Source organism: Chaetodon auriga, chromosome 10, assembly GCF_051107435.1.
Source record: "Chaetodon auriga isolate fChaAug3 chromosome 10, fChaAug3.hap1, whole genome shotgun sequence".
Taxonomy (NCBI): domain Eukaryota; kingdom Metazoa; phylum Chordata; class Actinopteri; order Chaetodontiformes; family Chaetodontidae; genus Chaetodon; species Chaetodon auriga.
The window spans coordinates 23,179,867-23,191,260 of NC_135083.1; the positions used below are offsets into that span (position 1 = coordinate 23,179,867).

The 11,394-nt window shown below is 44.4% G+C and overlaps 1 protein-coding gene across 1 annotated transcript; it reads right to left on the reverse strand.

Moving 5' to 3' along the window:
• Window positions 1–921: 921 nt before the first annotated feature.
• LOC143327352 (serine/threonine-protein kinase pim-1-like) lies at window positions 922–5,038 on the reverse strand. Its single transcript, XM_076741645.1, has 6 exons — window positions 4,612–5,038; window positions 4,273–4,379; window positions 4,114–4,164; window positions 3,579–3,945; window positions 2,807–2,983; window positions 922–2,697 (listed from the first exon to the last, which is right to left on the reverse strand). The coding sequence occupies exons 1-6, from the start codon at window positions 4,691–4,693 to the stop codon at window positions 2,477–2,479; spliced, it is 1,005 nt and encodes a 334-aa protein (XP_076597760.1). The 5' UTR covers window positions 4,694–5,038; the 3' UTR covers window positions 922–2,476.
• Window positions 5,039–11,394: the final 6,356 nt, after the last annotated feature.

Below are 11,394 nucleotides of genomic sequence, written 5' to 3' on the forward strand. Positions count from 1 at the left end.
ATATGATAGAGCTTTTTAACTACATTACGCTTATGTAGGTCTCTGGTCTTGGGTATGCAATGAAGGAGGGAGCCCAAAAACAAATTGTTGTAAAAGCACCCTCACAAGTGAATCCAGCCACACTACTGGTTTATTTTAACCCATAGGAATTTTTATATATTTTAGATGTTTTTAATGTATAATCATGATTTCACAGAAATATGTCAGATATTGTCAGAAGTAGAAAGTGGCATCAAATGCAAGTCCCTTCAGTAAAGTACCTCAAAACTGTACTGAAGTACAGAACTTGAGCAATGTGTTACTGCTGAATGTCAACCGCTGCTTAGTAAACAATATTACAACATGCAGAACATCCAGTTTATGGCTACTGCCCACTGTATTTTCAAATAAATGCATTTAGTAAATGAGTTTTATTCACCTCTAAATGAGGAACTTCATTGAAAGAGTCCATGTTCTGCATGAATGACCTATTTTCTATCAATAATGATATTGGTTGTTTACCATTCTTCAGCATCTGAGCGTGTAGTAGAAAGTCACCTCAGCGTTTTGAGCTTGTTTTCTCATCTATGTGTCATCACCCTCCGGATACAGAGAATAGATGAGGAGATAAGAGAAGATGCCAGCCTGTCTTCTTTATCTCTTCATCTATTCTTGCCTTACGCGCTGCTTTTCTACAGCGGCATCAAACAGGAAACCTGCTCCTTCTGACCTAGTAAATCTATTTATGTTTTAAAATTCTGTGTTACTGCTTATTTAAACTGTTCTCGCAAAGTTTATCCTACACGCATTTTATCCGAGCATCCTGTTTTTACTGATATGAGTAAGACACTTGGTTTCATCTTGATCTGAAGTGCGCTGCAGCTCCAACAGTACATTTAGAGCTACGACCCGGTGCTTGAAGCAATACAAAGAAGTCAGTGATCATAGTTAAAAAAATATTTATTGAAATTGTATAAAAATAGTTTCTAACATAATTTACAATTCTAATTTGAATGGATGAAAAACAACAATCCAAGCTGCAATCATGAAACTCATCCCGTCTCTCTCTCACACACAAATACATTCACACACACACTCACACACACACATTCAACATTCGGAATTCACACAGCAGACGACAGCGTAACAAAACCAGTTACCATCAGTAGACGTTCAATGTTTAGATACATTAAGATGGAAGTGCTTTTGGGACTACTTACAACATTATATACATTACATACACAAACATACACACACACATCTGCTCTTTTCAAATTTTAAGCCATAAATATGGTCAAAAAAAAAAAAATCATCTCGCCTTTGTTTGCCTTTAAATAATCTGTGGGCCCTTCACTGACTGTGGAATGAAGCACATACAGCCGAAATTCTCATAAATAAATAAATAAATTCTGCGCTCATTGAGTGTGAGAAAGAAGTCACAGCAATAATAAATATCATTATTATTTACAATTCTTGTCTCTGCCGAATTTTAAGACCTGTGTGAGGCACTGTTTAAACATTAAAAAAAACAAAAAAAAACAAAGCGAAGAGCAGAGGATGCTGTATTTCGGTATGGTTCCGTTTGCATTGTGGTGTGCATTCAGGTGGGTGTGAGCGAGCGGTCGCCTAAGCCTTGTGTTTGTATACAGTACAACACGAGAAGAGGAGGAAGCGGAGGTTGTAGAGTAGAGGTGGATGCTGTAGTAAAGAGAGTGAGGTAAGTCCAGTGTTTCTTTTATGATTTGTTTGCACGGGTTGCTGCCGGAGCTATGAGGTTGTCTGGTTGCTAATGACATTGGAGTAGTAGTGATAGTAGTGGTTGTAAATGGCACGGGCTTTACTGATCTAGGCCCATGAGAGGAGAAGAAGAACAGCGATAAACAATATAAAGCCTTGTACAGAGTAAGGAGCAAAAAGGCTGAGAAGAAGAAGAAGAAGAAGAAGAGCCTTTCTGCTATCACAAATTCAAGTATTTTCAGGGTCCCCCAACAATCTCACAGAAGGCACTTTTTGAAAATCATTCCCCTCTCCGCCCACGCCTCTGCTCGTCCCTCTCTTCTGTGACAGGGAGAATCGAGGGAGAGCAGAGTACAGTGAGAGGTTACATAACTCTGTTATGTGCTGTCCGCTCGCCATTCAGCAGAACAGCCAGCGCATGGGCTGTGTTTGCTCGACGCAGATACGGAGCACGCCCTCCTACAGACTGACAAACACCCGCTGCCTAGATCAGAGTCCAGAGAAGATGATGCTCTGACACTGACGAGGGCCAAGAGCTGGGAAAATCAAGTAGTCGGGGTGGAGGGGGTGGAGAGGTTCTGTCGTGACGCCGGCCTCCCCTTTGTGTAGTCCTTTACACCTTACTGCTGCCTGTGTGTGCACCTGGTGCGCAGCCCAGCCCCCCCTCCTCTCTGCTTCAAGTCTGTTACATAAGTCCTCTGTAATAGTCTTTTGTCAGTGCAGTCCAGTTCGGACCAGAATGGCCCGGAGCGATCCTCCATCACCGAGCCACAGCCACCGCCACAGGGGTGGGCATGAAGGCTGTGGGCTCGTGGCTGATGCTGTGCAGCCTGATCTCTGTGCTCGTCTTCTCTGTCTGCACTGTGGATGGGACCACAGAGGAGGATGTGCTCTGCATCCACGAGTGGTTGATTATGTCTTCGAAGGATGGACGGTCAGCTGGCCGCAGTGACAGACACCACTTGATCAGCTGCTGGCATTCTGGAGGAGCAGGAGGAGGACAATAAGTAAGTCTGAAGCACTAAACCAAGTATGGTAATATGACACATGTGAGCGAAACAATAAAAGAGGTTTTGCAGTGTGAATTTACCTGTGGAGATTCTCCTCCGGAAAAGGACCTGCCCTCTTGTGATCTCCTCATCGTGCTCAAATGGGATGTCCCCACACACCATGTCATACAGCAAGACACCCAGGGACCAAACTGTGGCAGAGCGTCCATTATAGCGATGATATTTGATCCACTCTGGTGGGCTGTACACCCTAGTGCCTGTCAGGTGGAAGGAAATAAAAAGAGAAACACGGTCAAGAACCGAAACCTCGTTAAGAAAGAGCACTTGAACACAACTGCCAAAATATCTCAGCACTGACGCAACTGTCTAATTATATTTGTATTGTCCTGCCCATAGAAAATAAAAGCACTGTGGGTGACGTTAAATGATTAACAGGGAGTGCAGGTTTATCAGCTGAGCCTGTCTCTGGAGGTATTATCTGAGCTCAGGTGCCAGGGAGCGTGAGAGGCTGTGTGTGTGTGTGTGTGTGTGAGAGAGAGGAGTGTGTGTGGGAGGGGGAGCAGACATGTGACTTTGTTTACAAACTTTGAGTTGTAAAAATACCACTTCCTCCCGATGGGGGGCGCCAAAGCAACGGCGATGTTACTGGGCCGGTACTAACAGGCTGCTATGGGGGATGTCACAATGACACAACCTCGGAATTCCTGCTGGGGTCGGCGGGCACAAATCATGAGACTAAAGATGTGCCGCTCAAGTGACCGTGACGTTTAAAAAAAACCTGACACCCTATTGCATATTATAAAATCAAAGATCAATAAACCGATTTTCAAATCCATCACATTGATGACTCACCATCAAAGTCTGTGTATATGGTGTCTTTCAGCAGGGCGCCGGATCCGAAGTCGATGAGCTTCATCTCTCCGGTGCGGAGGTCGATGAGGATGTTCTCGTCCTTGATGTCCCGGTGCACCACGCCGCAGTTATGGCAGTGCCGCACGGCCTCCAGCACCTGACGGAAGAAGCTCCGCGCCAGCTCCTCCGGTAAGGCACCTCTCTCCGTGATGAAGTCAAACAGGTCCTTGACGTTTTCGGGCCTCTCCATCACGATGATGAAGCTGTCCGGTCGCTCGAACCAGTCCAGCATTTTGATAACGCCGCGGAAGCCCGTCCCGACTTTCTTCAACAGCACAATCTCCATCGGGACCCGGGAGCCATTAGGCTGCGCAGACAGTGACAAACACTGAGTTTAGTCCATGTATACATGCTAACGTTCAAATCAAAAACTGCCAATATTTCGTTATAAAAGTAATAAAGGTTGTCTAGTATATAATAACATGTTAGTCAGGTCCATATTAGCACTGAAACATTTGTAGAAATCGGTTCTTACCAGCTCTCCCCACTCGGAGACTCTGTCCTTGGCCACATGCTTGACAGCAACCTAGCAAAGAAGAGACCGCGTTAAGGACCTGCGACTTACAACAGCACTACAATAATAGTAATGATAATAACAATAATAATAATGATAACAATAATAATGCGTACTAACCGGAGCTCCGTCGGCTACCCTCGTACCGGAGTAGACGGTACCGAAGCCGCCGCTGCCCAGCACGGCGCCGACCTGGTAGAGCTTCTCGAAAGGCTCCCTCTCCTTCACTGCAACAAACATAAACACAGCCGGTGAACACCAGGACCAGCCTCCGCCGGCCCGACCACCACACCGCCACCCACAGCACAGATACCGCTACATAACACTACGGTGTAAACACACTCAGTCGTGGTTTAAAATGAACCGCCGTCCTTGAAAATGAGCCTCGGAGCCGGAGCTGCCAGCCATTGCTGCAGCTCCGTCCTCCATTGACGACACAGTGGAAAAAGGGCGTCTAACCTTGATGAACTTGGAGCTGGATTTTCGCCGGCATGTCTACGGTGGAGATGTGGGCCAGAGAATTGAGCTTGGACAGCAGCATTCCTTTGAAGATATCCACCACGGGTCGACCACGTACTTCTTCGTTTTTGTTTTGGTTTAGTAGAGTTATTTTATTCCGATAGAGCGACTCTCCCGTCTCCCGCGGATCATTAGAGGTTTAAGTCCACGTTGCAGCAACAGAAATGCGGCAGGAATCCTCTCATCCGGATAGAAGAAAACCGGCTTGCGATCCAGGGAAATGTCGCCACAAGCTTCGTCCCGGAGTACGGACGTATGAACTGCTGATCCCCGCAGTGTTTTGTAAACAGCTGAGTGAAATTCACGATAGAAACTGATGAGACGGTGCAGCGACCAATGCCTCCGTCAGACACCGGCTCTAGGAAACAACGAGCCGTGGGGGAGGACGGTTATAAGGCGGTAGTAACAGGGCGTCGCAATATGCTACGACGTCTCACATGTCGCCGCCCTTTTCCGCCCTCTGCACCAATAGGACTCCAGATCCCGTTCCAAACACACGTCAATCACCAAATGAAAATAAAGCCAACCACATAACCGGCTGGGCCAGACACAGACGTGGCGGGAATAAAAACGCGCTAAAAAGGGGGGAGGCTGAAGTAATAATTATGAATTCAAGTTCGGGGGAAATGCCTCCACCCCCCCCACCCCTGTCTCCACCTTTCGCGGGAAACAGACTTAGCCACTCAAATATGAGACATCAACAGATTATTATTATTGATAGCTTTAAAAAAAAAAAACGAGGGATGCATGAAGTCAATGCATCTGGGCGTATACTCTATTCCATTTGAAAAGATGCAGTTTCGCCATATTTGATTGCAAAGTGTTTTACTTTGTTTTTTTGATCTTACCCTCTTGTCTTCTCCACTTGTGTCAGCATTTGAAAGCAGAAACAGACTGTTGCTGTTGGCTGCCCTAAAGCATCCACATGGCTTAATGAAGACTTTTTTTTTTTTGGACGAAGGGATGCGCAACCTATTCAACCTGAGAGCAGTTCATCAATTGCATTCCAGCCATTCTAACCCCTGTCATTTACCTGATTATTTTCACATTTAACACATAGGTTTATTGGCTGAAGTGAAGTCCAGGACTATGGTCTTTATTTGAGTTGCCTGACAATGCCTCTCCACTGGCTGCGCATCAAAGCGCGCCGGGGAGAATAGGCGCATTCCACTCATTCTTTCAAATTGGGTGGCCGCGTTTGCAGCCGTTCACAGGATGTGGGAAACTAGAGATAAAAAGACTTCCATTTACTCCCCCCCTCCCCCGGCCTCCTCTCTCTGCTCCTCCTCTCTCCGCCCTCCTCCTTCCCGCGCATGCATTTGTGTGAACAGCATGCTCTCTCCCTCCCTCGCCCTTCCCTGCCAAAGTTCTGTTTGGTTTTCTTTTGAAACGTCATGCTAAGTTGTAAAAAAAACTCTTATACCGCTGATGGATTGTAAACCATAAATATGTAATGGGACGATCTCTACCAAACTGGAGGAAAAGGAATGAATAAGGAAGAAATGTGTATTTAGTTATTATTCATTTATTCTAATAGACTTTTGGCAGCTGCTCCATAGTAAAAGTTGTCCAACCTTTTGCATGCTTGTATGTGCAGTCACTTATTGGACTGTGTTAACTGTGTTGCATGAGCAACCATGTGGAAATGTGCACACAGAAACATAAATGTAATATTAAACAACACCATTTTGCTCATGAAGTACCATATAGTGTTTGACAGTCAGTCTGACTGACTGAAATGAAAATGAGTGAACGGGAGTGTCCATACTTGCTGTTGGGATGCCCAGGGCAAATTCCTTTAATACCTCTGACATGTTTGAAAACAATATGCAAACCAGGTGCTGAACTACATAACTCCTGAGTGCCAACAATCAATGATTACACCTGAAAGTGTGAATAATGCATGGATTAGTGCAGTGTAAGCAAACCACACCCTCTTTTTCTAGTTTCATAATTTAGGGCTCTTTTATTGCTCTTCAAATAATTTAATTCACAGCTGAATCTGAACCTGAAGATCTATGATCTCGTTAAGCTACAGTAGTAACACTATACAGTAGTAATAGTAGTTTAAGCATCAAGGATTTTATAGTGTCCTGAAAGGTGCGTGAGGTGAAAGCAGGAGCATGTGAGTTCATGCTCAGTCAGGGGCATTGGAGAGGTGTGTGAAAGTGAGGAGGTCCAAAGCAGTGAGTGCGACAGTGAGTGCAGGCCTATGAAATGCCATCAGTGAGCGCATCTCTGTGGTGCTGCAGATATCCCTGCCTGCATGATCAGCAGGGCTCAGATGACAGCCATCTAACCTCATCTGTCAGAAGGATAGATTATTAGTTGCACTGCTCACTTTGAGGCCAGCTGCTCAGTCCAATCTCTGGAAGTCTCGGTGTCCCCTGAGGAGGGGGAAACAGGTTCTTACTGTAAAGCAGGATGCCCCAGTTTTTACGTCAGCGGGCACCAAATAAATTCACAGTCACTCACGTTGCCCCATATATGAAGAGCTTTTGTGACTGTCACTCAAGTGTTTGCCACCTTTTCTTTCACATATCGGTCCCGCAGTGCACACTGACGCTCTACAGGCCACAAGGGAAAATAGCACTATGGCAAAAGACTTGCTTTACGTAATATTTCTATGAACTACTTCCTCTTTCTAGATAAATAGAAACCCTGCCCACAGGGAGCTTTCACAACACCAAATTTAATTTCCCACGTAGAATATTCAGCTGTGATCATGTGTGCACAAGTCACTGTATTATGACAAGTTTCTGAATTTAGCATTTTTCATTTGGAAATTTTTGACATTATGAGGCCACTAAATGTTTCTTTTTCTCTGTGTTTGGAGCAATAAAAGGTGTGCGTTCTTTGTAATGTTTATTAATGCTCTGCTGAATGAACAGCTGTTTAGTTGTGATGCAGTTTTGAAATTTTAGAACACACTGTGCCTTGAACACACATTGTCCACTATGAGCAGCTCATGCTCCACTTGATCTCAGCACTGTGTTAGTTTCCTTTTTGTGCAACGTTGTGTCCTAATTGATGTTGCAGAGTGAAGCTTCCCATAAACTCTGTCATCTACCTGACCCTTGTGTACACATTTGACCTACTCCGCCTCCACCCTTCATCACAAAGTTATGACACTTCCATATTAACCACGAAGGGAGATGATTCACTTTCCCTTGCGTGACCTCATTGATTCTGCTTAAGAGGTCTACTGTCTTTTTGTTTCTCCGCCACTCTCCTTCACTCTTATCTGTCTTCCTGGATGTTGTAAAAGGTTTAGCCACTTGTCTGCACTTAAAACACTTGTTCGTTCATCAATCATGATGGCCAGCCAATCATGTCTGCAGCTGTCCTCAGAGCCCACCTGCTGCCACTCTGTAAGTGGCAGGAAAAATAATTATGGTGGTGGACAAGACAAGTGTGGACTTGCAGCAGGGTGCTTTATGGCTCTTGATGCCCCAGATGGATTGAACAATAGATAGTGGATAGACATAGCATTGTTTTTAACATGGCCTCCGTGGTCACTCACATGGAAACGTGCATGTTGTATACAAACAGAGATATTCACATAGCATCCTGGTGTGGAAGGGTATATAATTATGAGATATGTTGATTTATTTGTATTTTATGCTCAAACTATCTGTATGGAAATGAGGCTTGTAATTATTATCAATAACTGCTCAGCAAGTTTAAATGAATGCACGCAGGCCTTTCTTTAAAGATGCATGTACTGATGATTGGGTTCATGCACTTTCTCTGTAATTTTCCCGAGTCGTGGTTATGATACTTCACAAACAGCCTTGTCATTCATGATGGAAACTTTAAAGCATACAATACAAATCAGTGCTGCAGATGTGCAAATATTCCCAACTGAAGGATAATTGCTGTTTTTACATTATAATTGTTTGAGGCTGTGGATTGGAATAACCTTTCAACTGTAACAACGGTAATGCAGATAAATGACATTCTCTGAATAGATAGGCTTGTATGACACATAAACACATTTGGACCATTTCATAACAGTAATTAGACTTCATACGTGCATTAGGATCACTGTGCATGTGTAACATCATATGCACGGATTTTAATAGAAATATGATGTAGAAAATAGGCTACATTCTTCATAATGAAGCTTTTATGTCTAAAGGCTATTTCACACAGGCATAACAAATGAGACCATTAAGCCATCATCTTCTGAAGCGCTAATGTTAAATCACTCAAAGCACCCAAAAGTCATTTGTGCACTCTTCACTGACAGCCCGTCATCCTTGATATGTGATGGGCAGTGCAGTCTGCAGAAATGGAATGAAGCCAGGTGTCTCATGGTGTTGCAGGAGCTTTGACAGTGATTGACAAAGATAACCCCATAATTAGAGGAAGGTTGTAATACTGCCCTGCAGCTCAGCAGGAGGAGCAGCCTCGCTCCTCTCAGACAAACAAAGCCTGCCCATGTCAATTATGTTGATTGGGTTGCCAGACAATGAGGCTTTCAGGGTTATCATTTCTTATTACTTAAGAAGTGATGGTCAGGAATTCATGAATGCACACTTTTAAACACGAAGAGGTATCAACCAAGCAGTGCAACCTGTTCTGGTCCAGAGTTCCCTTGGTTTTGCATTCAAGCTGTCAATGATTGTTACCCTGTCGACCGTCTCAACACTGATCTCACTGCATAAACATGTCTGAGGAGAAAGTTATGGTTGGCAGCTGTCCACTCTGAGAACACGGGCCCTGGAAGTCACTAACCCGACCACCACACTGATACACACTTAAACACACACATACACAAATAAACACAAATGCTGAAACATTATCTGTCATGCTTCCAAATTAGGCGCAAAGGCTTTTTAACTCTCCCCAAATAAGGAAAACATGAGCATGTGTGAAAGTTTGGGGGGTGGATTTGGGAGGGGAATTATTTTTAGAGGTATCTTAAAGGAGGAAGGAATAGCTGTGTGGTAAACTCCGGTGTGGCCTGACCTCTCCTCAGGTAGCCTCTTAAACCCTCCTCTCCTCTGGTCCTGAGAGGTCTTGACTAGCGGGGCCATGGGAAAAGGCTCCAATGGACATCAAAGACGGGCCTATGTGGGAAAGCACCACAGAGGGCCTGTAGAGAACCCTAAAGGTCACCACGGGTCAACTTTCATGTCAGCACAGGCCTGATTTGGGGTCAGAGGTTATGGGCATACCTGTCCAGCGCCAATCAGACTCTTCTTCCAGGAAATTATCCTCACTTGTCTCAATTAGGGGTTTGGCTACTGAAGGACCCATATAAGGTTTGTTTAAGGTCATTGTTGCAGTTGTTGGGGAGGAGGATATACTCTGTGTGTAAAAAGGGGAGGATGCTTTTAAGGTTGCTAGCAGATACAATAATAGTAGTCTGTTGTCGGCTTCTGTCCTATCCATATGGGGGATCACAGGGTTCATGTGGTGCACAGGAAATAACACTTCCTAGTTTATCCCTCTGATTCCTGTTGATAATGAGATGCCGTTTCCACAACTTATTAGTCTACCTACATTAAAAAAAAATCATCTAGATCTAGAATTAGCTAAGCCTGTGATATTATAAATAAAAATAATTGTCATTATTATTGACTCAGTTGACTGCTCACTAAACCCATCTGCCAAACAGCGACTGTTCAGTCTTAACTTAGAAAACAGGAAGACAGGCCTGTGAAGCTTTGAAGCATCGGAGCAGAAGTGCGGGGAATGGACTGAACAGTGTGTTTGTTGGCACTAATGTAGGCTGCAAGCTAGCATTCCTGGCCAACTAGTTTATGATCTACATGAAGCATCACTTCATTAGCTTACTACATTATTTTGTGGGGTCATAGATGCAACTTTATCATAGTTTAAGGCTAACATTAGTGCCTGTGCCCTGCCCTGTATTAGTCCATTCCATCAACCAATGAATTGCCTGGGACATGCAGCTTTAGTCTCAGTCTTTTAGCATAATACCATGTATGCCATCATTTGACCATTTTATAAGCTTCAACGTGTCAGTTAGAAACATTGAAAAATCAGCCAGAAACACTGCTTTCAGTGGAGCTGACATTTATTGGCTAACTAGAGCTAATAAAATCTGCATTTGACAGTTGTTGGCTAGGGAAGCCCTTTCGTAGCACCGCCTTGATTTTGCACCAAAACATCACCTTCAGCTCTGCCCTTCCAATGGTGTTGTAATGGAGTTAAGGGTCACAGAGAGAAGTGGGTGGGTTAGGGGCAGCGGGAAGCCCTGTGCCTTTGGAACGTGAATTAGAGATAGAGAGGAATGTGCTGAACCAGGAAGAAGGCTTCTGGTGTCACCTTCCCACGGAGGTTAAGAGGAGACCGCGGTAGGGGGTGGGGTTGTTGTTTAGTGGGGGCTCTACACATTTATCCACGTGGGAAACAGACAGTAGTGACATATTAAACTGCCGTCACACAAACAGCCCAGTGACACTGTTGCCAGTCACTGTTGAAGAATGTTCTCGGTGGGATTATTTCAAACTTCCCACAGGGATAGAATAGGGGTTTTTGCCTTTGCCCTTTCTTTGCGTTTGGCAATCAGCTGGTCTGTTTTTGTTTTGAGCAGGATGGGGGTCACTTATTCACATGAGAAGCAACATTAGAGACAGGTTACAGTCATAGCTATATATAGCCCTGTCCCAAATGAATAAGACACCTCGGTTCAGTTGCGGAACATCTCAAAAATCCCCACAACCGTAAAAAAGTTACAGCTAATTTTGC